Source organism: Epinephelus fuscoguttatus, linkage group LG5 (assembly GCF_011397635.1).
Source record: "Epinephelus fuscoguttatus linkage group LG5, E.fuscoguttatus.final_Chr_v1".
NCBI lineage: Eukaryota > Metazoa > Chordata > Actinopteri > Perciformes > Serranidae > Epinephelus > Epinephelus fuscoguttatus.
In genome coordinates, this window is record NC_064756.1 from 34,537,276 (window position 1) to 34,556,936 (window position 19,661).

At 41.1% G+C, this 19,661-nt stretch overlaps 1 protein-coding gene across 2 annotated transcripts; it reads right to left on the minus strand.

Moving 5' to 3' along the window:
- Positions 1-1,940: 1,940 nt before the first annotated feature.
- On the minus strand, positions 1,941-19,591 carry ppp1r13l (protein phosphatase 1, regulatory subunit 13 like). 2 transcript variants are annotated; one of them, XM_049576505.1, is made up of 13 exons: positions 19,380-19,591; positions 13,135-13,197; positions 12,898-13,019; positions 11,527-12,139; positions 10,551-10,643; positions 10,327-10,415; positions 8,526-8,898; positions 7,976-8,427; positions 7,563-7,700; positions 6,642-6,775; positions 5,813-5,979; positions 4,292-4,485; positions 1,941-4,190 (listed from the first exon to the last, which is right to left on the minus strand). In XM_049576505.1, the coding sequence occupies exons 2-13, from the start codon at positions 13,169-13,171 to the stop codon at positions 4,155-4,157; spliced, it is 2,448 nt and encodes an 815-aa protein (XP_049432462.1). In that variant the 5' UTR covers positions 13,172-13,197; positions 19,380-19,591; the 3' UTR covers positions 1,941-4,154. The 2 variants fall into 2 exon arrangements, with proteins under 2 accessions (XP_049432462.1, XP_049432463.1); XM_049576506.1 differs by lacking the exon at positions 19,380-19,591 and adding an exon at positions 17,281-17,301.
- Positions 19,592-19,661: the final 70 nt, after the last annotated feature.

Below are 19,661 nucleotides of genomic sequence, written 5' to 3' on the forward strand. Positions count from 1 at the left end.
CAATTTTCGCATCCTGCTGTGTCATTGTCTCAGCCCTGCTATTTCTTTGCAGAACGTCCCCAGCTCTATTCTGTACTTTATGGCTGTAAAGCACGTCTGCTCTTAGTGCTCTTATGTGTTTATTTGACCGCAGCAGTTGAGGGTTGGCCTGTCGTGTCAAGTGGGGTTGTCAGACCCTGATGGGCCAAAAAGGGCTGGCTCCAATAATGGCCAGCATTGCTGAAATCATAGTGCATATGTGTGTGTGTGTGTGTGTGTGTGTGTGTGGGTGGTGGTGAGGCAAAATTGAATGCAGTGAGGAGAATGAGAATAAGATGAGAATGAAAATGTGCAACCACTCCGCAGACTGGGCAAGTAACCCCACTCCTCCACCACTGCGAACCTGCTGGCTGCAGACCACGTCAATAACAGTTCATTTTGCTCCATCGTGGTTATAATGGGGTTTCAATGAGGCATCAAATGAGTTCTGCTTGAACAGAATTACTGTTCAGCACAAAACTGTTCACCGCCGCAGATACAATTCTTTCTTCAGTGCAGCACTATCAAAGAGCAACAGGGAGAGAGGGCCCAAGGAAAATGTGCATTTGTGCTTGCAGGCAGGAGCATGTCTATGACTCAGTGATCAGAAAAATGGAGAGCTCTGCATAAAGCAGTCTAACCCAACAGCTCTGTAATAAACAGATCTCAGAGGGAAGCAATGTTTAATTTTCAGTTTCAACAAGAAACATTCACAGATGTAATAGTTGTTGTGGCACTGTAGTGTATTGCATTAGATTGTGTGTTCTGCAGCAAATATTTACCAGTTATTTGTAGACATACTATGCAGGATTTTCCTCAAAAAGCAATGTATAGACTTATACAAGAGTAATTGCTCTCAGTTATAATAATGACCCACTGGAAGTGTGTGGTGGTGTATTTTCTGCAGATGCTCTGCCCTCTGCCTTTGTTTTCCCTTTATTTTCTGTGTTTGGGATGCTTATGGGCATGTACCCCCACAGCACTCAGGTGAGGTTAGGGGTTTATAAAAAGGCAACGACCAGGTCTTAGACTTTAATCATCTTGTGACCCTTATGCTGGGAACCACCAATTTAAATAGCTGTGTCTCATATTTTTTTTATCATCGAAACCACAAAGGTACATAAAATAAAAACCTCTGATGATGAAGAAAAAAAATCCCTCTCCACAATAGTTTATATTCAATCTGATGAATTGATTCTTTTATGAATTTCTTCCTAGAAATCAGCTAAATGAAATTGCAGCCATATAAGTCACATTATCGCACCTCCTTGGTTGAGTAATCGAAGAAATGCAATGTTTTATGAATAAAGATGAGACCTAACATGGGCATTTTGCAGTGTATGCTCCTTTTCGTCGCCATGGCCCTCCAGTCGAGGCCAAGAGGAGATCTGTTTCAGCAGAACATTATATATGCTACCACGGGCCAGTGGACAGTTCAGTTCACTTAAATCATCTGAATTATTCACCAGAAAATCTGAAACACTGCATTAGCTCACCACAGCTACACACCACAGTGTGTGTGTGAGTAAATTATGAATGTGCATGTCATCATCATCATTGTCACCGTATGTTTAATAATCTACATAAAATAAAAAAAGAAAAACATTAAACAGTAGTCAGCTTCAAACAATGTTGACACTAATCTTCCTCGGGGATTGTGATGAAGCATGCAAGCGTTGGTGTTTTCTTAATACCAGTGGGGTAGAGATAGTCTGCAGATCAAAAGGCTTGAGTCAGACTTAATTAAAAAATATATTAATCGTGTGTATTTTTTTTTTTTTTTTTGTAATTACCCCCATGCATAATAGTGCAGCTAATTGATTAATTAAGAATCACAGCAGTCACTCCGGTTCTCTGTGGTGTAAAAGAGGAAAGGGAGAAAGAACATGAGAATAAATATAACTTCAAAGAAGAAGAAGAAATAAAATACTAACAGGGTTTAATATAACACACAACATACAGGCCTGATGCTTCACAAAACAGCCTGAATAAATGATGTTTTACAACATACATTAGTCATATGTGCAGGTGGTGTTGACAAACAAAAACATGAAGTTGGTGCTGAATTCATACTTGAATATACAGTGCCACCTGCTGGTCAGTAAGGGACATTTGACTTGACTTGGACAAACAATTCCAACGGAAGCCAAAAACATGTGACTCATGTATTTATTCAGTATTTAAACATTTGGTTACTGTGCGCCTCTTAAGAGCATGGATGGATTACTGAATGGGCCTATCAGGCACTGGCCCAGGGGCCCAGAGTTTCAGGGCCCCCTCAGACTTTAATGGCTGCAAAGAAACATGAAAACACAACAAAGAGACACACAACGACTACAAAGAGATACAAAAGGGCTGTAAAGAGACACAGTAGCCCTTTTTACACAGAGTTCATGCTATAAGGCTATGAAGTCCCTTTAATTAGGCCGCCTTTGCATTTTTAAATAGAACCAAACTCCAGCAGCATCATGCCACCCACGAGTGTGTTTTTAGATAGCATGCCGGTATCTTGGAAGCAAAAGAGGCATGATGGGAGTGACATGTAACACAACAGCCTCCAGTGGGACATATAAGTCGCCAGCAGTTTCAATAACAATGGCAGAACACAGCAATAACAATCATTTACCGTCCCTCTGCTTGGAGGGTAAAGCGGTCCTGGACCTCACTGTCTTTTTTAATTAGCTGCTAACTGCTGCTACCTGCTTTTTAAATCTTCCAATGGTGGGTCACAAACATAACACAACGTCAAAATGCCACACCTGTCCTGTCTGTGGTCCCATCCCACCTGCTGTTCCTTTTAACACAGACGTCACTTCTGCACTGTTATTAGCTTCACTGCCCGCTTAAAGGTAAGACAACTTTATCTCCCCTTACCGCAATCATACTGTTAATAAAGAATGGTGAGGCGTGAATAACAGCGTGACATTCCTGCCTAGAACAGGCAGTGTAAAAGGGACTAAGGAGAGATGCATAATGACTACAAAGAGATGCAAAATATCAAAAAGAGGATAAACAACTATAAAATCTGTGTGTCTTGCTCCTGGGGTGCCTTTTGCACAACTGTGCCCAGAGGCCCATTGTCTCATAATCCGCCCATGCTTGAGAGGGTAGTGGTTAAGTGCACAGCAGTTATCGTTACACTGAAAACTGATTAAAAAAACACAGCAACCCACAAAACCAATACATCACCAAACATCCATTCTACCTCTGTGAAAATACACGTATCTACAAAAGACCACTTTCATTGTCATAAAAAAAAAAATGTTTCCATAGAAATTGACTTATTCAGGCAGCATGAAGGGCCTCAACCTAAACCAGCCAGACCCGTTACATTTTTGGTGAGGCTCATTTGAAAATATGGAAAGCCTGCAGCCACATTAAACATCTCTTCAAAAATAATATTTGGCCTGTAAAATCATGAATGTACTTTCTGTTAGAATCCATTGGATAATAATATGCAAAAACAATGATATGTACACTGAGAACACTTTAGCAATATCATAAAAGAATAACAGCTCCATGTCAACTCCTGACAACTCTAACAGTTTTCGGTGCTTCTTTGATGTAGCTGCAGACAACTCTGCTCCAGTAATGAGAAGTTGATTTTGCTCTGATTGAAGCAGCCCTTTTCTAAATTGAGCAATCATGGGTTTGCTGACAGCATACAGCTACACTGACCTCGCTGATGAATGGACTGAACAGTCACTGTTTGCATTCTGATTAGTAACCAGCCAATGAGTCAGAAAAGTCAATGTCTGACTGGAACACAGCTGAGCAAAAACAGCAGTGAATATCGCCGTTTTGTGACCTTTGGATAGACAGGCAGAGCTTGACAGAAGAGGTTTAGCATAGCACAGAGTTGTAGCTTTACTAGAAAAAATATCCTGCAGCAGAGCCAGTACAAATGATGTCTTCTAGAAAGATTTATCCCTGTCAGCGAGGCCAAAATGAATACTGAGACTTCTCCTTCAACTCTCCTTGACTGACAGATCAAAACCATTTCTCAAGCCCTGCAGCAATACAGCCTTTTCATAATCACACAGACACATTCCTGTCAAACAACAAGTGTGAAGCTGTGAAGCTCAGTTTTTTTCAGACGGTCCTCTGCACCAGTTTGACCATCATCAAGAGACCACTTAGCAGAGAGATTTTGGTCGAACCTTTGGGAAAAGCTAGAAAGAAACAAACAAAAAACCCCATTAACAGTCATGTTTTTTTTCTGCATTTTGGTAAGAAAATTGTTCAACCCTTTGTTCAGAAATTGGTATCTTACCCCAAAATAGTTGTTTGGAACAAAGCCCTCCCTGCCACAGAGTGAGGCCCACCACCAATCTGACCCTTCAGGTTTCCGCAGGATGGTGACCATGTCTCCGTCTTTAAAGCTCAGCTCATCGGCCGACTGGGCCGGGTAGCTCCACAGAGCATACAACACCCCGCTGTTTTCCACACCCATGGCCTCCTCCACACCTGGTATTACAAAGACAACATTATGTGTTGACATGATTAACACTGACTGTACCAAAAAATGATAGTTTGAACTGATGATCAGGGAGACCGGTGATGCTTCTTGACAAAAACAAGAAAAGATAAAATAAGGCGAAAAAATATCAAAGCATCTATTTAGAAATTCTCAAACAACTCATGCAGTATAATCCAAGTCTCATTTATCCAGCTGTATGCCCAGTAGTCCCCCAACAAATACCTGTTTCTGACTGAGAACTGAACTAAAAGTCAAACTTTTCAACGCTCTCCTCAAAGATTCTAGACTCCATTGACATAAACAGTAACTTAACCTCACTCAACACAGGAGCTGCTGGTCTACCACTGCCTCTGAGTTAGTTTGTCTTGTTACAGTCACACAATAACACAAGCAAACCATCAACTGAGGCAGCGGTAGACCAACAGCTCCTGTGTTCAGTGAGGTAATATTACTGTTTTTGTCAATGGAGTCTGGCTTTGAAGAGAGCACAGATAAGTTTCACTTTTAGTTCTGTTCCTTGTCAAAAAAGGGCTCTCTGTTTGATTAGTACTGAGTGCATTACTGGATAAATGAGACTTGGATTATACTGTATTAATTGTTTGAGAGTTTGTAAAATGGATGTCTTGATATAGTTTTGCTTTTAAATGCAGCCCCCTGTGACTTTTGTTAATCAAGAATTCTCTCTGTTTTTGAATTCTTTATTACCTGAGATGTGAGAACAACAAAGTTTTCTTCACAAATTCAACACAACGCTGGGTCAGTAATTAATATACAAATCATACGGTTTTTTGGGAGGGTGAAGGATTTCATTTAAGTATTACTACAGTACTTGATTTACTTACATAGACAGTTTGCCCAAGAACACATGCAATGTGTTGTAAACAGACTTTCATAGTCTCAAGCCTTGCAAACATGCAGCTTTGGTATGAAATGGTCATATGTTAGGATGTCAAATATTACAAAAAAATTCCATATAATTACAGAACCCTATATGTTCCATTTAAGTTACTTGAAATGAAAATGTTGGCTAAGAGTCATAAATATATTTTGAGTTTTACGATGGGTATTTTAGCATCAGCTTTATTAAGTGGATGTGTGTGAATGACTGATGGCAGACTAGACTTAAACCCATCACATTCAATAAGTGGTTAAAAGAGCAAAGGTCAGAGCTTCAGTAAATACACCAACTGTCAAATGATGTCATTTTATAATTCACTGTATTATGTTTGACTTTTAGCATTTAATAGTACAGTCTCATAGGGTGTGTGTGCATGAATGTGTGTGCTGATGCATGTGTGGGTGTAATTGCCTCACCCCTAAGGAAGCTCTCACACTCCTCATACCCAACAGCGTAGGGGTCACACTTCTGGGAGGCGATAGCACCGTCACTCTCTGTCATGGCCATGACTGCAGCTCCATTCCTCACCAAAAACTCACACAGAGGCCGGTCGTTACAAGAAGCTGAGCAATGCAGCGGAGTCCTGCGGGCCAAAGAACAAACAGTTCACAAATGAAACAGCACAGGGTTGCTGTTCTGAAAATATCATGAACCCCACAATGCCATTAACAAAACACACTGACATAACACCTTTTGTATACGGTGTTACACAAAAACTTCAAAGGAGGCCAAAGACAATTCGACAGGCAGTAGTGGAAGAATTATTCACATCCTTTACTTAAGTAAAAGTACTAATATCACACTGGGAAATCCTCCACTACAAGTAAAAGTCCTGCATACAAAACCTAACTTAAAGGTCTAGTGTGCAGGATTTAGTGGCATCTAGCGGTAAGGTTGCAGAATTACAATGGCCAACGTTAAACGCGAAAATGAGATGGCCCTATCGAGAGCAAGTGTTTGGTTTGTCTGTTCTGGGCTAATGTAAAAACAACATGGCAGACTCCATGTTTCATTTTTAGATATATAAAAAGTTAATTCTAAGGTAACAAAAACACAACGATTCTTATTTTTTCAGGTGATAAACCAATGAAAACATAGTTTTGAATATAATACTCCATTTCTGCCAATAGATGCCACTAAATCCTACACACCAGAATTTTGAGTTCAGTACTTGAGTACAAGTATTTAGTTATATTCCACCACTGGAGAGAGGAAAGAGGTAGAAAAGAATAAGCAGGTATTTACCACCCGTGGCTGTCAGGTGCGCTGATATTGGCTCCTATGCGAACCAGAAAGTCCACCACATTGTAATGTCCCCCACAGATGGCATTGTGGAGAGCAGTGATGCCTTCATCATTGGGTTGGCTAGGGTCTTGCACCTATGGAGGACATTTTACAGCAGAGTGGATATATCAGCTACAAGAATTCTTAAATTGTTTTTCATCAAGAAAGCATGATGCCAAAGAGGTGTTTCTTCAACTGTCTTTATTCGCTTATCTTCCTTCCAAAACTATTGTCAGAATCACCTGGAGCCAGCTCTTAACCCCCAACGGCTAAAATAGAAGTACTGCATGAGCAACTTCCAGACAAATATATTTCTCTGTACAGAAGAAGCAGCAGGGGTCTGCTGAATAAGGGAATGCAGGCTCAGCAAACCTTCCTTCAGAGAATTAAAGTTAAATGTCACAAGTATTTTCAGTGCTTCTCAAAGTCTAAATCCAGAACTGGAGCATAAACTTTAACACCACACTCTGCTGTCTGAGTTCACAGTTCGAACTGAGTTGAATGAGTTTTTACCCTATACATTTTTTTATGGAGGCTGCTGATGTAAGCTAAAAGGAATTCGTCTTCGTGGCAAACACTGCCAGAACAACTGCAAAGTGCACTATTGTGATTATTCTAATCTATCTATCTATCTATCTATCTATCTATCTTACATTATTTATTTTTTTGCAAATGTCTTTGAATTGATTTCACCATTGTCTGATGATTTTGCTTCCCTTATTTAATCAAAGCTTCATATTTATTGAAAAAATATAGAATTATTGGTGCAATTGGTTTAGTATTTTAGATATGATTAACATCACTATCAGTAGCAGCAGAGTAATAGTAGTTGTTTCAGTGGCAGTATATATAAGGTATATGTATAGTAGTATACACACAAACCTCCTGCACGGCCCTCTGCACTGTCTCCAGCTCTCCGACCAATGCTCCATCCAACAGCAGGACGAGCGGGCTGAGTCGAGCTCGCTTCCCAGAACTTCTGTGTTCCCGTTTGGACTGCCGTAGGATGGAATGGTAGTTCTGAAGGGACAAAAAGGATCCCATCTTGTATAAAGTAAAACACTTGACTGCAGAGAGTGACATCCATCACAGGGTTTTAAAATAAAATGTAAAAGTAGCTGTTTTATAATGAGAATAGTTGACATAAAAAAATGTGGATTTGCAGTGTGTTGAATTCATAATAATTAATAAGTGGCTGTATCACATTTCAACCAATTTAGAGGCTTTTTTCACAATCTGACACATGTTTGACCAGAGATTATTACTTCATTAGTTTCTCTAAGACAGTTTCTTACTTTGAAATCAGGAAGCACCGAGGGTTCAGGTAGACGGGCAGGAGGTGTAGCAAAGTCCTCCTCTTCTGAGGAGCCACTAGTCTCGCTACCATGCTCCCCCCTGTGGCGGTGTTCCTTCCTGCGAAACAGCTTGTCGATGAGATTTTTGTACTGGTTGGGCTGGTAGTGGGAGGCCCTCTTCATGGGCTGTGAGTGGTCCACCGAGCCTCGTCTCTTCAGGGCTCGAGGGATTTCTGCCCGGATGCGGAGCAGCTCCTCCAGGTTGGGAATCTCCTGGCTCTGGGCCTCAGGAGCCACCACTGGCTGTAGCCTGGTGGGGCTGAGGGGCCGGGGAGCAGGGGGCGCACCCTCCCTTCTGTCCTCTGGCATGCTGGGATTCTCCGAAATCACAGGCAGGTGATGAACAATGTCGAGCCGCTCTAACTCTGCATCTATATCCCCTGAGTTCAGCGCTGCAAAGATACCAAACCACAGTTGTAGAGCAAAGTTAGTAGATGAAAGATCCTGCGAATGTGGTAAGTACCAGAGTGTGTTTGAAGATGTTAAATACCATCACTGTATATGGCTGGCTGTCTCAGCTCAGGTGGGTGTTGCAGAGGGAGGGGCACAGGTTGATGAAAGAATTCCCTTGGGATGGGTACAGGTGGTGGGTAAGGTGCCATATCAGCTTCTCCTCCCAGGACTCTGGGATGGCGGGTTGCCATTGCTCCCCAGTGGGGATTTTGGAGACGCATGATGACAGAGAGAGGGATGGGCTTTTGCTGACGAGACTGAGTAGAAGTCGGGGGAATGGAAATACGGGAGATGATGGGCTGAGGGTGGTAAGGGGAGTGGACTGGGGATGAAACATCTGGAGGTACTGCTATACGTGTGTTACGAGGGAGAGATCCATGGGAATACTTGAGTGGCTGAGAGCGAGGATCCTGGAAGAAGAAAGAGAAGGGATCATTTCTGATCTAATCCCAATCCATTGAATGAGATGACTGTGTACAGCAAATGTATTGTGTAGCTCAGTTTTCATCAACAACCTACTTGCTCAGCACAGGCTGTCTGTCATGCACTTTTACATACTCTTACTGTTACATACATCTGCACTCTTGCGTATACATACAAAAAGCAATGCACCACAATTCATATAACCCACCTAATTGTGAGGCAGTCATTTTTATAAAAACCCATGTCAACAGGAAGGCTGTGATCACGTGACCAATGTGTTGACTTGAGAAAAGATGGAAGTAGTATTAACAGGGAAAGTCTGCTTAAGAAGGTAGGTTGCAAAGATGGATGAGTCAAACAAATACAGGACTCTCCCCTAGGAGACGAGTGTTCGTTTCCCATGTGAAACCAAGTGAAGTTTGAGTTATTTAAAGCACATTGTCGACCTGTTTCTTTTTCTAAATTTAACCTACGTAACTTTACTTACCTAAACGTAACCTCCATAAGTTTACTTTCCTAAACCTAACCTATGTAACTTTACTAGCCTAAATCTAACCTATCAAACTTTGTTTACTTAAACCTAATCTACGTAACTTTATGTTATGTACACAGAGTCATTTGTGGGATGCTAATTTGTTAGATATCATACAAACTGTCGTATGTGCTTTTTCTTACGTTATCATATGAACTGGGGTGTCGGTAGCATAGTGCCGGCGCCCCATGTACAGAGATGATGCCTCCCTGCAGCGGTCGCAGGCTTGACTCCGGCTTGCAACCCTTTGCTGCATGTCAACCCCCACTCTCTCTCCCACCCCATTTCACTCTGTCCTGCTATTAAAGGCAAAAAGCCCAAAAAATAATCTTTAAAAAAAAAGTTATCATATGAACTATTTTATCAGGGAATAGGCTGCTCAGCACCAAAGAGTAATACATAATAATAATTATTATTTGAGCCAAAAGGAAAATGAACGCTTTACTTAGAGTTATCAGGTGTACAATTTGGAGGTAGGCAACTATTTCCTGAGACAACTTAACAAACCAGAAACATGGTACTGACCATGTGTTACACTGCTTTTAGCAGTTTTGATGGTTTTCTGGTTTCCTGCCAAAAATGGACTAATGCGTCTTTTAAAAATAACAATGCTATGACTAAGTTTTTGAGTTCAAGAGGCTAGTGAAATTCTTATCCCCACCCTCAGTCTATAAGCCACTTCATCCTGTTCTTATCTGTAAAAACAATGTCACATGACTTGCAGTAACTCCCATTTAGAGGATATCTGCAGCTCCTCAAGAACTCCAGGAAATGGCTTAACATGGATTTAAGAAAAAAGTTTTGAGTGACAACAGAAGCCATCTAAATAAATCTCTCACAGTAGGCCTACCTATTTGAAAGCCTCTCTGTGAACACCACCCACCTTTTTGGGGCTCGGGACTGGAGGAGGGCCATCGAGGTTGGATTCTCTCCAGCTGCTATTTGGCACAGACGGCCGTAGCCACTCTGTCTCTTCAACAGGAAAGTGTTAAGTTAGAAAACAGAGAGTGCATACAGTACAGGCAGTTTGCCAGTGCTCCTTAGGTCTTGTAATTGCACAACATCACATACAAAATAAAAGTTGAGAAAGTAGCAGAATCAACCAACTGTCATAGGTATGGTGAGGTTTCTTCTCGTAGGACACGTCTAGATCTGTCTCATTCCACTTGCCAGGGCTCTTCTGCCGCTGCACCCCCTCGTCTGGGAGAGAGAGGGAGGGAGAGAGATTAAGAGAGATAGCGAAAAAAATTAAGGGCAAAAGAAACAAAACAGTGCCAGAAAGAGGAAAGCATTACAAAAGGAAGCTTAAAAGGAATGGTACTTTATAGGCCAGTATTTCTCCAAGACTCTTTGTTTGTATAGTCGAAAAATCTCTTTAAGAACACTGTGACATTAAACCCAGAGCAATTACATTCTTTGCAGGGGTATTTCTGTAGCGAAGCTTTGTTTTGAATGTTTAAAAATAGGGGGTATTTTTCTATATTCTTGTCTGAACTGAAGAGTCTACTAAACTGTATATCTCTGAAGCCCATTGATAGCATTTTTTTGTGTTCGCCAAAGTTCAGTCATACTAACAGCTGGCTTCCAGAGCTCCACGCATGCCTCCAGCAAAAACACAGACTGTGGTTCATTAACATAAAATATAACTTTTCATAAACCACTACTCTAATTGGCAGCATTGTAAATCCTACCCTACTTGACACACATAAGTATCAAGATAAGCAACACAAAAAACTGATTCATCACCAGAAGAGAAAAGACCAACACTGAGGGACAGTTCAGAAATTCTGTTTCAAATGGTGCATTGTCATCATGTACATAACAACACATCTGTAACTGTACCATTCAGCCAAGGAGTAGACTGCTTTTGTTTCCAAAAGTATCCCTTTTTCAGGAATGAGGTAATGTGTCTTTTATGAATAGTATGCTAGTCTTTCAGGTAGATTCCCAACTGGCATGAGATGTTAGTTCAAAATGACTGAAGTGGAATTACAATTTATTTATTCCCATGATAATTACATATTTCTGCAGGGTTTAGTTGGCCCACAACTTCTGTCTAACTGATTTAACTACAGCCACTTACCAGGTTGCTTGAAACCACCAAAATTTCGAGGGAGCGTGTTGGACATGGGATGATCAAAAGACAAAGGAGAGCGGCTTCTGTCTGAACGAGGCGACCTACGGCCCATTGAGTTGCTGTCACGAGGGCTCAGCAGGTTGGAGGAGGAGTGAAGCTGGGGAGACCAAGGTGGCTGGTCAAAAGAAGATGCTGTAGGGCTTGGAGAAGGGCATCTGTCCATGTAACTGATTGAGCCTCGTGGGCTCCTGTCGTAACGAGAGGGGGAATTGCGCCTTGGGGTGTGAGGTGACTGTCTGGGGCTCTGCTGGCTGTATGGGTAGCTGTCGGATCCAGATCGAGGAACTGGAGAGCGTGAGTTCCTTTGGATCTTGGGGGATGAGAGTGGGCTGGTGGTGTAAACAGAGGGGGAGGATGGGCTGGTGGTGTAAATAGAGGGGGAGGACGGTGTGTTTTTATTGCTGGAGAGGACAGAGTCCAAAGTGCGGTAAGTTGTTGAACTGGGGGAGAATGGCTTAGAGTTGATGCTGCCATTATTACTGCTACTTGACTCCCTTGTGATGGAGGTGTTGGACAGGAGGGTGGACTGAGGCTTCTCTCTGTAGACTGAGGAGCTGGTCTGAAGAGAAAATGCATTTGTCAGAAGAAAATATTACAAGGAATGACTATACTGCTGTGCTGGGTAGTAAGATGTGCAAATTACTTCATTTTAACAAAGATAACGCAACACTTACTTTGTTGGCATTCAACAACTCCTGCACAAAAGGGTCTCTGACAGATTGCCAATGGAAAAGACTCATGTAATACTATTGTTTAATTTTGGGTAATATAACAAGAAGTCTGGATCTTAAGTCAAAAGAGGAACATCTCCGACAAGCCAGAGAGCATTGGAGAAAACTGATTTGTAACGTGAAGCTGCTTTATTCAGTGTTTTAATTGGTTTGAGTCAGCTGGTCCATTTGTTTTAGAGAGGAAGAGACCTCTGTGGATAATTCTGCTCTTGTCAAAACCTCGTGAATAATGAACACTGAAGAAATTCTAGAGAATTTTCAGTTGGTTGCAATCTGCAATCATCACTGCTACATGCCACTAAATCCCCCTTAATCTTACACACTGCTCCTTCAACTTTTAATGGCCAGTACAGTTGTAGATACCCATTAGCTTAGAATATGAACAAATAAACCCCAGGAACACATTTTAGCTTTAAAGAAAAACTGATGAAAGAAGCCTGCTACTGGAAAAATCAGAAGCTAGTGGCATGCTGAAGGCTAGCTATGAGAGAGACACTCTTACACAGAATAAAACTGTGTCAAACTGTTGCAAACAAACATCTACAACAAGGAAATTAGTATTGGAGGTCTGTGTATGTGTGTGTACCTCAGAGCCAGACTCTGTGGTGTTTTTGTTGGAGGAGGCCTCCTTCAGCAGGGAGTTGAACTCTCTGGATAACTCATCTGCTGTAGCCAGCGATGCATTAAGGTCATCATTTATCGTCTGGACTGAATAAAAGCACCACAGACAATTAGCATAGCATACTACTTCCATGTGCACAAATACATGCTGAGCCACACAGAGACCTAGACAATGACAAATCAAGGGTTTGCAGAGACTCACACAGCACGCTGCTGCCAAAGCTCGTCTGAGAAGTCATGGCTGTGAGGTAGCAGTGTCCGGCTCCTGAAAAAGGAAACACAACACAGCTGTTAGGAGAACAATCTCACACAACATTCAACTGACTTTTTTTACAAACTCATGAGATTGATTCCCATTCAGCACTTAAAACATCATATAGGCCTGGGCATGCCCACATCAGCGATAAAATTCAACAAAGATTGGTTGGCTGCACCCTCTGCCCTCTGGCTCCTTCTCATTCCATTTGACTGAACCTTCGACTTTTAGTGTGATACAATAAAATCAGACGTTCTGTAGCTTCAAACTGAAAACACTAAGGAGTGTTTAACGCTACCCTTTCTCTCATGCTACAGGCTCCCAGCCATCACCCCTTCAGGCGCTCTGACAAAAGACACAACATTCTGTGAACACAACCTGAAAGCCTGTCATGTCTGAACAAGTCAGCATGTTTGCGTCCTTTGGCAACTTAAAATGCATGCTTGAAAGGACTGATGTCTCGGATCACACCACTAAGTGACATCACAACTTTTTCCCTTTTAGGAAAACTGGTCCTGCTTGATGACTCAGCCACATTATCTGTCATGCCAGGACTTCCTGTTTAACATCACATGTTAAACATTTGTTTAAAAGACAAATTTCTGACAGACAGACAAACAGGTGTCATTCACAGCTAATTGAATGGAAGTGGGTGACAGTTTATAGTAATAAGGCAGACAGCTGTGTATGTCAGCATGTTAGTTAATCCAAACTGGATGCAAAATGGTAAACAAATAATGTGTTAAGGCTAGAGAATCACTGCATACCTAATGATCACTTTAAATAGATGCATGGGAAATAATAAGTCACTGCTAAAAATTCCTGGTTTGCTGTTCTGCTTATTAATATACTCTACATGTGACAGCAATAGCTATCAGATATTGAAAAAATAAATACTTTAGGCAGAGACATAGCTCATCTGGGATTTAGTAGAGACCTTAAAATTAAGTGCAATACCTTGATGAATTTCCCAGTGTTATAACATCCAAATAAAACAAGAAAAGCTAACTGCTCCATGACATCTTCTTCATCAACTTAAAATACAAAATATTAGTGCATCGCTTTTAAATACAGTAAAGCCTTAATATTTTGGAGAACCTTTCGTTGGTTAGTCTAAACCTAATATGTTATTTCCATTAGACAATACATATGTGCATGTTCGGGCAAATAGAAAAATTAAATGTATGTTTATCTAAGTGTGTTCAGCCACCCTAACACACCTGTCTACCATTTACAATCCTGCCCCAGTTTAATGACCATGCAGGTATATTTTCACAGACAGACAGAGATGAGGTCAGTCTCTGGCCCATGCAGAACAAGGAATCTACTGTTGCTGATGATTCAACTGCTGGGCCTGCTGTGTGACCACTCAACATTTCAGTGAGCTATTTTGGTATGTTTCCTACTTCAAAAGCAAACCAAGGCTACTCTTAAACTGTATTATACTGTTGATTTGTTGTGCTTATTGTGTTACAGACATTACTCTGAAAGAAGATGTTGTAATTTACTGTTTTCTTGTACGCATTATGCCTTAACGTGCCTTGTGTACATGTTCTTCAGGTAGAGATACCAAAGTAACCTTTATTTACTATAGGCTGTATGTCTTAAACCATAAAAAAGATATACACACACCACCTTCCGACAACTCCAAAGCTGTCTTCTTAAGTTGTGTCTTTCTTATATAGAAAAGGAAACATGTTACACATAGGAGGCCAGTGTATGACAGATTTGTAGTTGCTTGAAAGGTATTATTTTCCTTTCAATGGTGTTTCCTCCACCTGTGGCTCTTTGTTAAATTACATTAAATACATCACAGACTGTATCGTTTCTATCTGTACAAGATGAACAGAGATGACATTGCTATTGATCTTACTTTGGGAAAGACATAGCAGGCTCCTTTCACAGGGAGTCTGCAGTAGGCCTTAGAAGAAGAAGAAGCCATTCAGAAGTCTTCAATTTAAATTTGTGAGGTGTTAATTGCCACAAACATTTTTTTCTAACCTCATTTATCCAACTTTTAATCTCTAAACCTAACACTGAACCTATTTCTTAACTTAATACTTGCACTGACCTGTTGGCAAAATATAGATGAACCTGACTCACTGTTATTAGACCTGATGCAACTAGTGGACAAAGACATCATCAAAACTAAACCAAGCTCAAACAACATTCGATAACACATCATTCTTAGCCCCCACCAGCAGTTGAACATTAGCCAGGGCCACAGTGAAACGTTTGTTATGTTGGGTCATCAGATTAAGGTGAACAGCACAGCGACATAACACTCTTCACACTGTGTGCTGAGCTGTACTGTAGCGGGAAACTGGCATGTCTCAGTTGGGCCTGGTCACAGACTCACATTCCTCACCACACCTCCCAGTGACACATTCACCTCACACACAGTCTGAGACGCTTATCTCTGTCATGAGCAACTAACGCAAAGAGAGATTACACTCTAACTGACTCACAAATGTCGATCACTCACTCACTGAATTCTCACCTTCCTGCCCAGCAATTCATTCACCAAACCCCTTCCTTGTTTTCTCTTCACTGGTACTGTGACAACTTTTACTTTTACTGGCACACTGTCAATACACCATCAAAACTATATTTTATTTATTTATTTAATACATATTTTTGACTTGTTTATCAAATTTATTCTTCTCTTTACTCAAGCCTTATTCCATTGTTAATGTGTCTTAACAGTAAGTACCTCCTAAAAGAACAGGTGTATAAGCATATACTCAAAATGGCTAACTGAGTTATTGTCAGCTTACAGTTTATTTTAAATGGATCATTCACAGCGAATAGGCTACACTTCCCATTTCACTTTATACTTCTTGTTCTATTATTTCCCATTATATTGTGTTGTGTTGTCATTTTGACTCTGGATTTACCTTTTGTTGCCATTAGATGTTGGTTTTGGGTGATAGATTAGAATCTTTAAATAATCTTGTTTTATGTCTACTTTTAAAAAAGAAAATTTGACAGCTTGTGCCTGCAATTTGCATCCAGACTTTGTTTGCTTTACTTATCAGCATATTTCATTACTGAGCAAACAAACTGCAGTAAGGTAAACTTAGCCTGGGCTTGACCTTGTAAAACAAAGGTTTCAAGAAGAGAAGCATATTTAAAAAAAAAAAACACATACTAAATATCTTTTTAGAACAGGCACTATACATGCAGTTATCACAAAGAGTATCAACAGAGGCAACTTAGCCTATACCTTAAAGTACACACACAGTAGAAAGCGTGTGTTGGTCTTGAAGTACTGAAACACAGAAACATAAATCATCTGAAAATTTAAAGTGGACTGACAGCTTGTGGCCACTGCAGCGGTGCTGTTGTCTATTCCAGGCTTGCTGATCTGCAGCTGCACTTTGGTCGCTTTCTTAAAGAGAACTTTCTTGGAAAACGTCATGTGCACTTTTGTCTAGTTCCTTTCCAGTACTGTGATTATAGTGCCAGCTGGTTCAACCATTTTAACATGCAACAATTAGCTCTCTCGAGTGGTAGAGCCAAGATGGAAGCCACAAGATGAAACCACGAAGGAGCACTTAACAAAACTGCCTTTGCAAACTGGACTTTAAGCATTTGGGAACTCAGAAACTTTGTAAACGGATAGTCAGAAAAGCAGAGAGATCCTGCGGGAAGCATCAGGGACATTTAAGGATTGAAGACAATAATCATTAGCTTTGCAGAATGCCAGGGTGTGTCTGACCAAGAATACAAGTGGCCCCTCCCTCTCTCCTTTTCCTTTTATGACCTCCAACAATTCCAGATTACACATCTAACTGTTTCTCTAGTTTCTGCTGAACTCTACAAGTCATGCATTCATTTCCTCCCCCTCTTGTTGGTCCCTCCTTCATATCCTTCCTTCAGAACTTTCAGGCCTTGTCTCTGTCCACTCCTGGTAGGGAACTTGGCTCAGACTAAACATTAGAAACAAAATCCTCAGACACAATGAAACACTTCCCTCTGTGGCTTGCTTTCAATTTTCTTTGGAAAAAAAGAAAAAACTAAATCTGGCTGTGTGTCATCATTCAGACAACACAAATTAACTAATGTCCCACAGGAGAATGAACCTCTTACCGTACACACACTCTCTCTGGTTCCAGTGAAAAACACTTAAAAATGAATTTCCAGACGCTTTCTGAACAGCTCTCGTACACCTCAATATCCACAGTGTCATTGGTCTGAAATCCCTTAATGGTACTGTCATGCCATGAGTAGAATGTCAAAGATAAAATCGGAGTAAATGTTTACATTGGCTCACCACTATCTCATGTAATGGGAATCATCTGCAATGGGCTGTGGACATTCCTGGATTTTGACAGGAGATTAAGGCTAATTGTACAATAACAAGTTGGAAGTATTATGAAATTATTGTGTCAAACATTGTAATTCGGTGTCATGGTGTTCTAGGAAGGGGATCAAACTGTAAATGGTTTTTATCTTTCAACTACGGAAAGAGGATTTCCTAAAAAAATTAACTGCATCACCTCAGATCTGACAGATTATAAAACTATGACCAAACTACAATGCAGTAATGAGCTGTATTGACATTTTCCCAATTACATGACCTGTTTAATTAAATGACTAATGCTGAGTGCTGAAATCCATGCTGAAATATACCTACCATAAACGTCTATAGATAAATCATATCATCTAATTACACACTCCAACAACAGTAAGCTTCTCAGACACAAGAACTCCACCCAAAATACTTTTATGATGCATACACCCGCACCTCTGACCTAGTTAGTCACTTAAATGCCTTTTGCTTTCACGAACAAGCAAATGAGCATGCATGCGCACAAGCACAAACACACATAGTACATCCTATTCAAGACAGCAACTGTCACTGCCAAAAACAACATGCCTAAGACAACCTGCAGCTCTTGTGACCTTCTCAAGCTGAGAATAACAATCAGTCTCTGCAGACACTAAGGGTACACAAACAATGGACCAAAGGACATTTTTGACATGATAACAACTAATATGTGAGCAATACAAGTCGTCTTAAGTCTTCTTTTGGTTCTTGATTCTGCAGACTCTCCTTTGGAATAGTAGCCTCTAGCACGATCCCAGCTACCCTCCACCTCTAGAGCAAAACTGCTCTCCACAGCATGTGATGTGCCTCTGGAATCTCTCAGTGCGACACAACATAACAGACATTTCTGGCAAGTTACATGCCCAGTCTGGTGCCTGCACTGTGCCATGCTCACACCAAGGTGCAAAGAGCACAAAGCAGGGCCATGACCAAGGAATGACAGGTGGTTTACCTGCTTGCATGTATGAGCATGCATTGATGACTTCGAAGAAAGCTGACTTACAGGTGTTTTGGTGACAGCAGAAAAAGTTTGTTGGAGACAGGTTACAGCAAGCGCATCACACAATGCAGCCCAGCTGGTTTTTGAGACCCAGAGCAACACACACAAGTTGGATAGAGGCCATTTAAATCCTGCTCCAGCAGGAAGGTTTGGTCTACTTACAGATTAGCAGCACTGCTAATAGGTTAAGCAAATAACTGACACATTTGAACTTTTAACTTGCAGTCACAAGATTCAATGCATAAGGAACTCTCTTAATGTGAGGATGTTTTTCTTTATCACAGCACAACTTCAAATCACCATAAATAGCATTCCTCTACAACAATAAGGGGAACATTCAAAGATAATATTGCATAAAAATCATGAAGATACCATTCTGATAAGATCACTATTAAATCACTATTAATGATGTCACAAAGCCCCATAAATCACTGCTCTGGCTGTATGTGATGTCAGTTAACTGGTGAGCTGCACATCGGTCAATCAATGTCCAGCAGCTGGCTGTTGCACTGAAGCTTTCCCTCTGTGGCTGCAGACTGCGAGGCATGCCAGGCAGGGATGGTAACATCTGATTTTCATTAGTTTGAGAACAAGCTCCTCCTCGCATTCAAGACCCCTCACAATGAACGAGAGAACCATGGAAAGAACCATTCATAGGGGAAAAAGGCGTTTTCACGACTGTACTGAACTTGAGATTACCAACACCAACAAATTCGACTTTTTAAAATCTCTACACCCAAAGACCTATTCAAAGTCGTACAACGCAGATCTTAAGACAAACATTCTTCTTCACCTCTAACAGTGTTTCCCACGCAGATAGGTGCGCACGCTACGGAGTGATTTAAAACACTTCCTTACCTTGATGATTTTCTGTCCCAAAGTCGAGAGGAAAGTACAGCACTGTTCAAAGTTCCTTGTCTTCCTGATTCTGAAGTCGGGTTGCTCGCTCTGTGTTTCTCTCTTGTGGCGATTGCTCCAGACATTTAGTCATAGCTCCGCAGCTACTGAGCGGAGTTATTTTGGCTCAGAGTCCAGCCCCTCTGGCTCTCTGCGCTGTTGTAACCCGAGCCAGGTGTTTCTGCCACAGCTGGCTCAGGTGAAGCATACCATCGCATTTGAGCAAACACTTTTAATTGACGG

Excerpts from the sequence above, each read along its gene's own strand:
- ppp1r13l (XM_049576505.1), bottom strand. The coding sequence starts at position 13,171 with ATGACTTCTCAGACGAGCTTTGGCAGCAGCGTGCTGT. Across the intron at positions 6,776-7,562 it reads TGCAGAGGGCCGTGCAGGAG|GTGCAAGACCCTAGCCAACC; the intron begins GTTTGTGTGTAT and ends TGTCCTCCATAG. Across the intron at positions 4,191-4,291 it reads TTCCAAACAACTATTTTGGG|CTTTTCCCAAAGGTTCGACC; the intron begins GTAAGATACCAA and ends GTTTCTTTCTAG.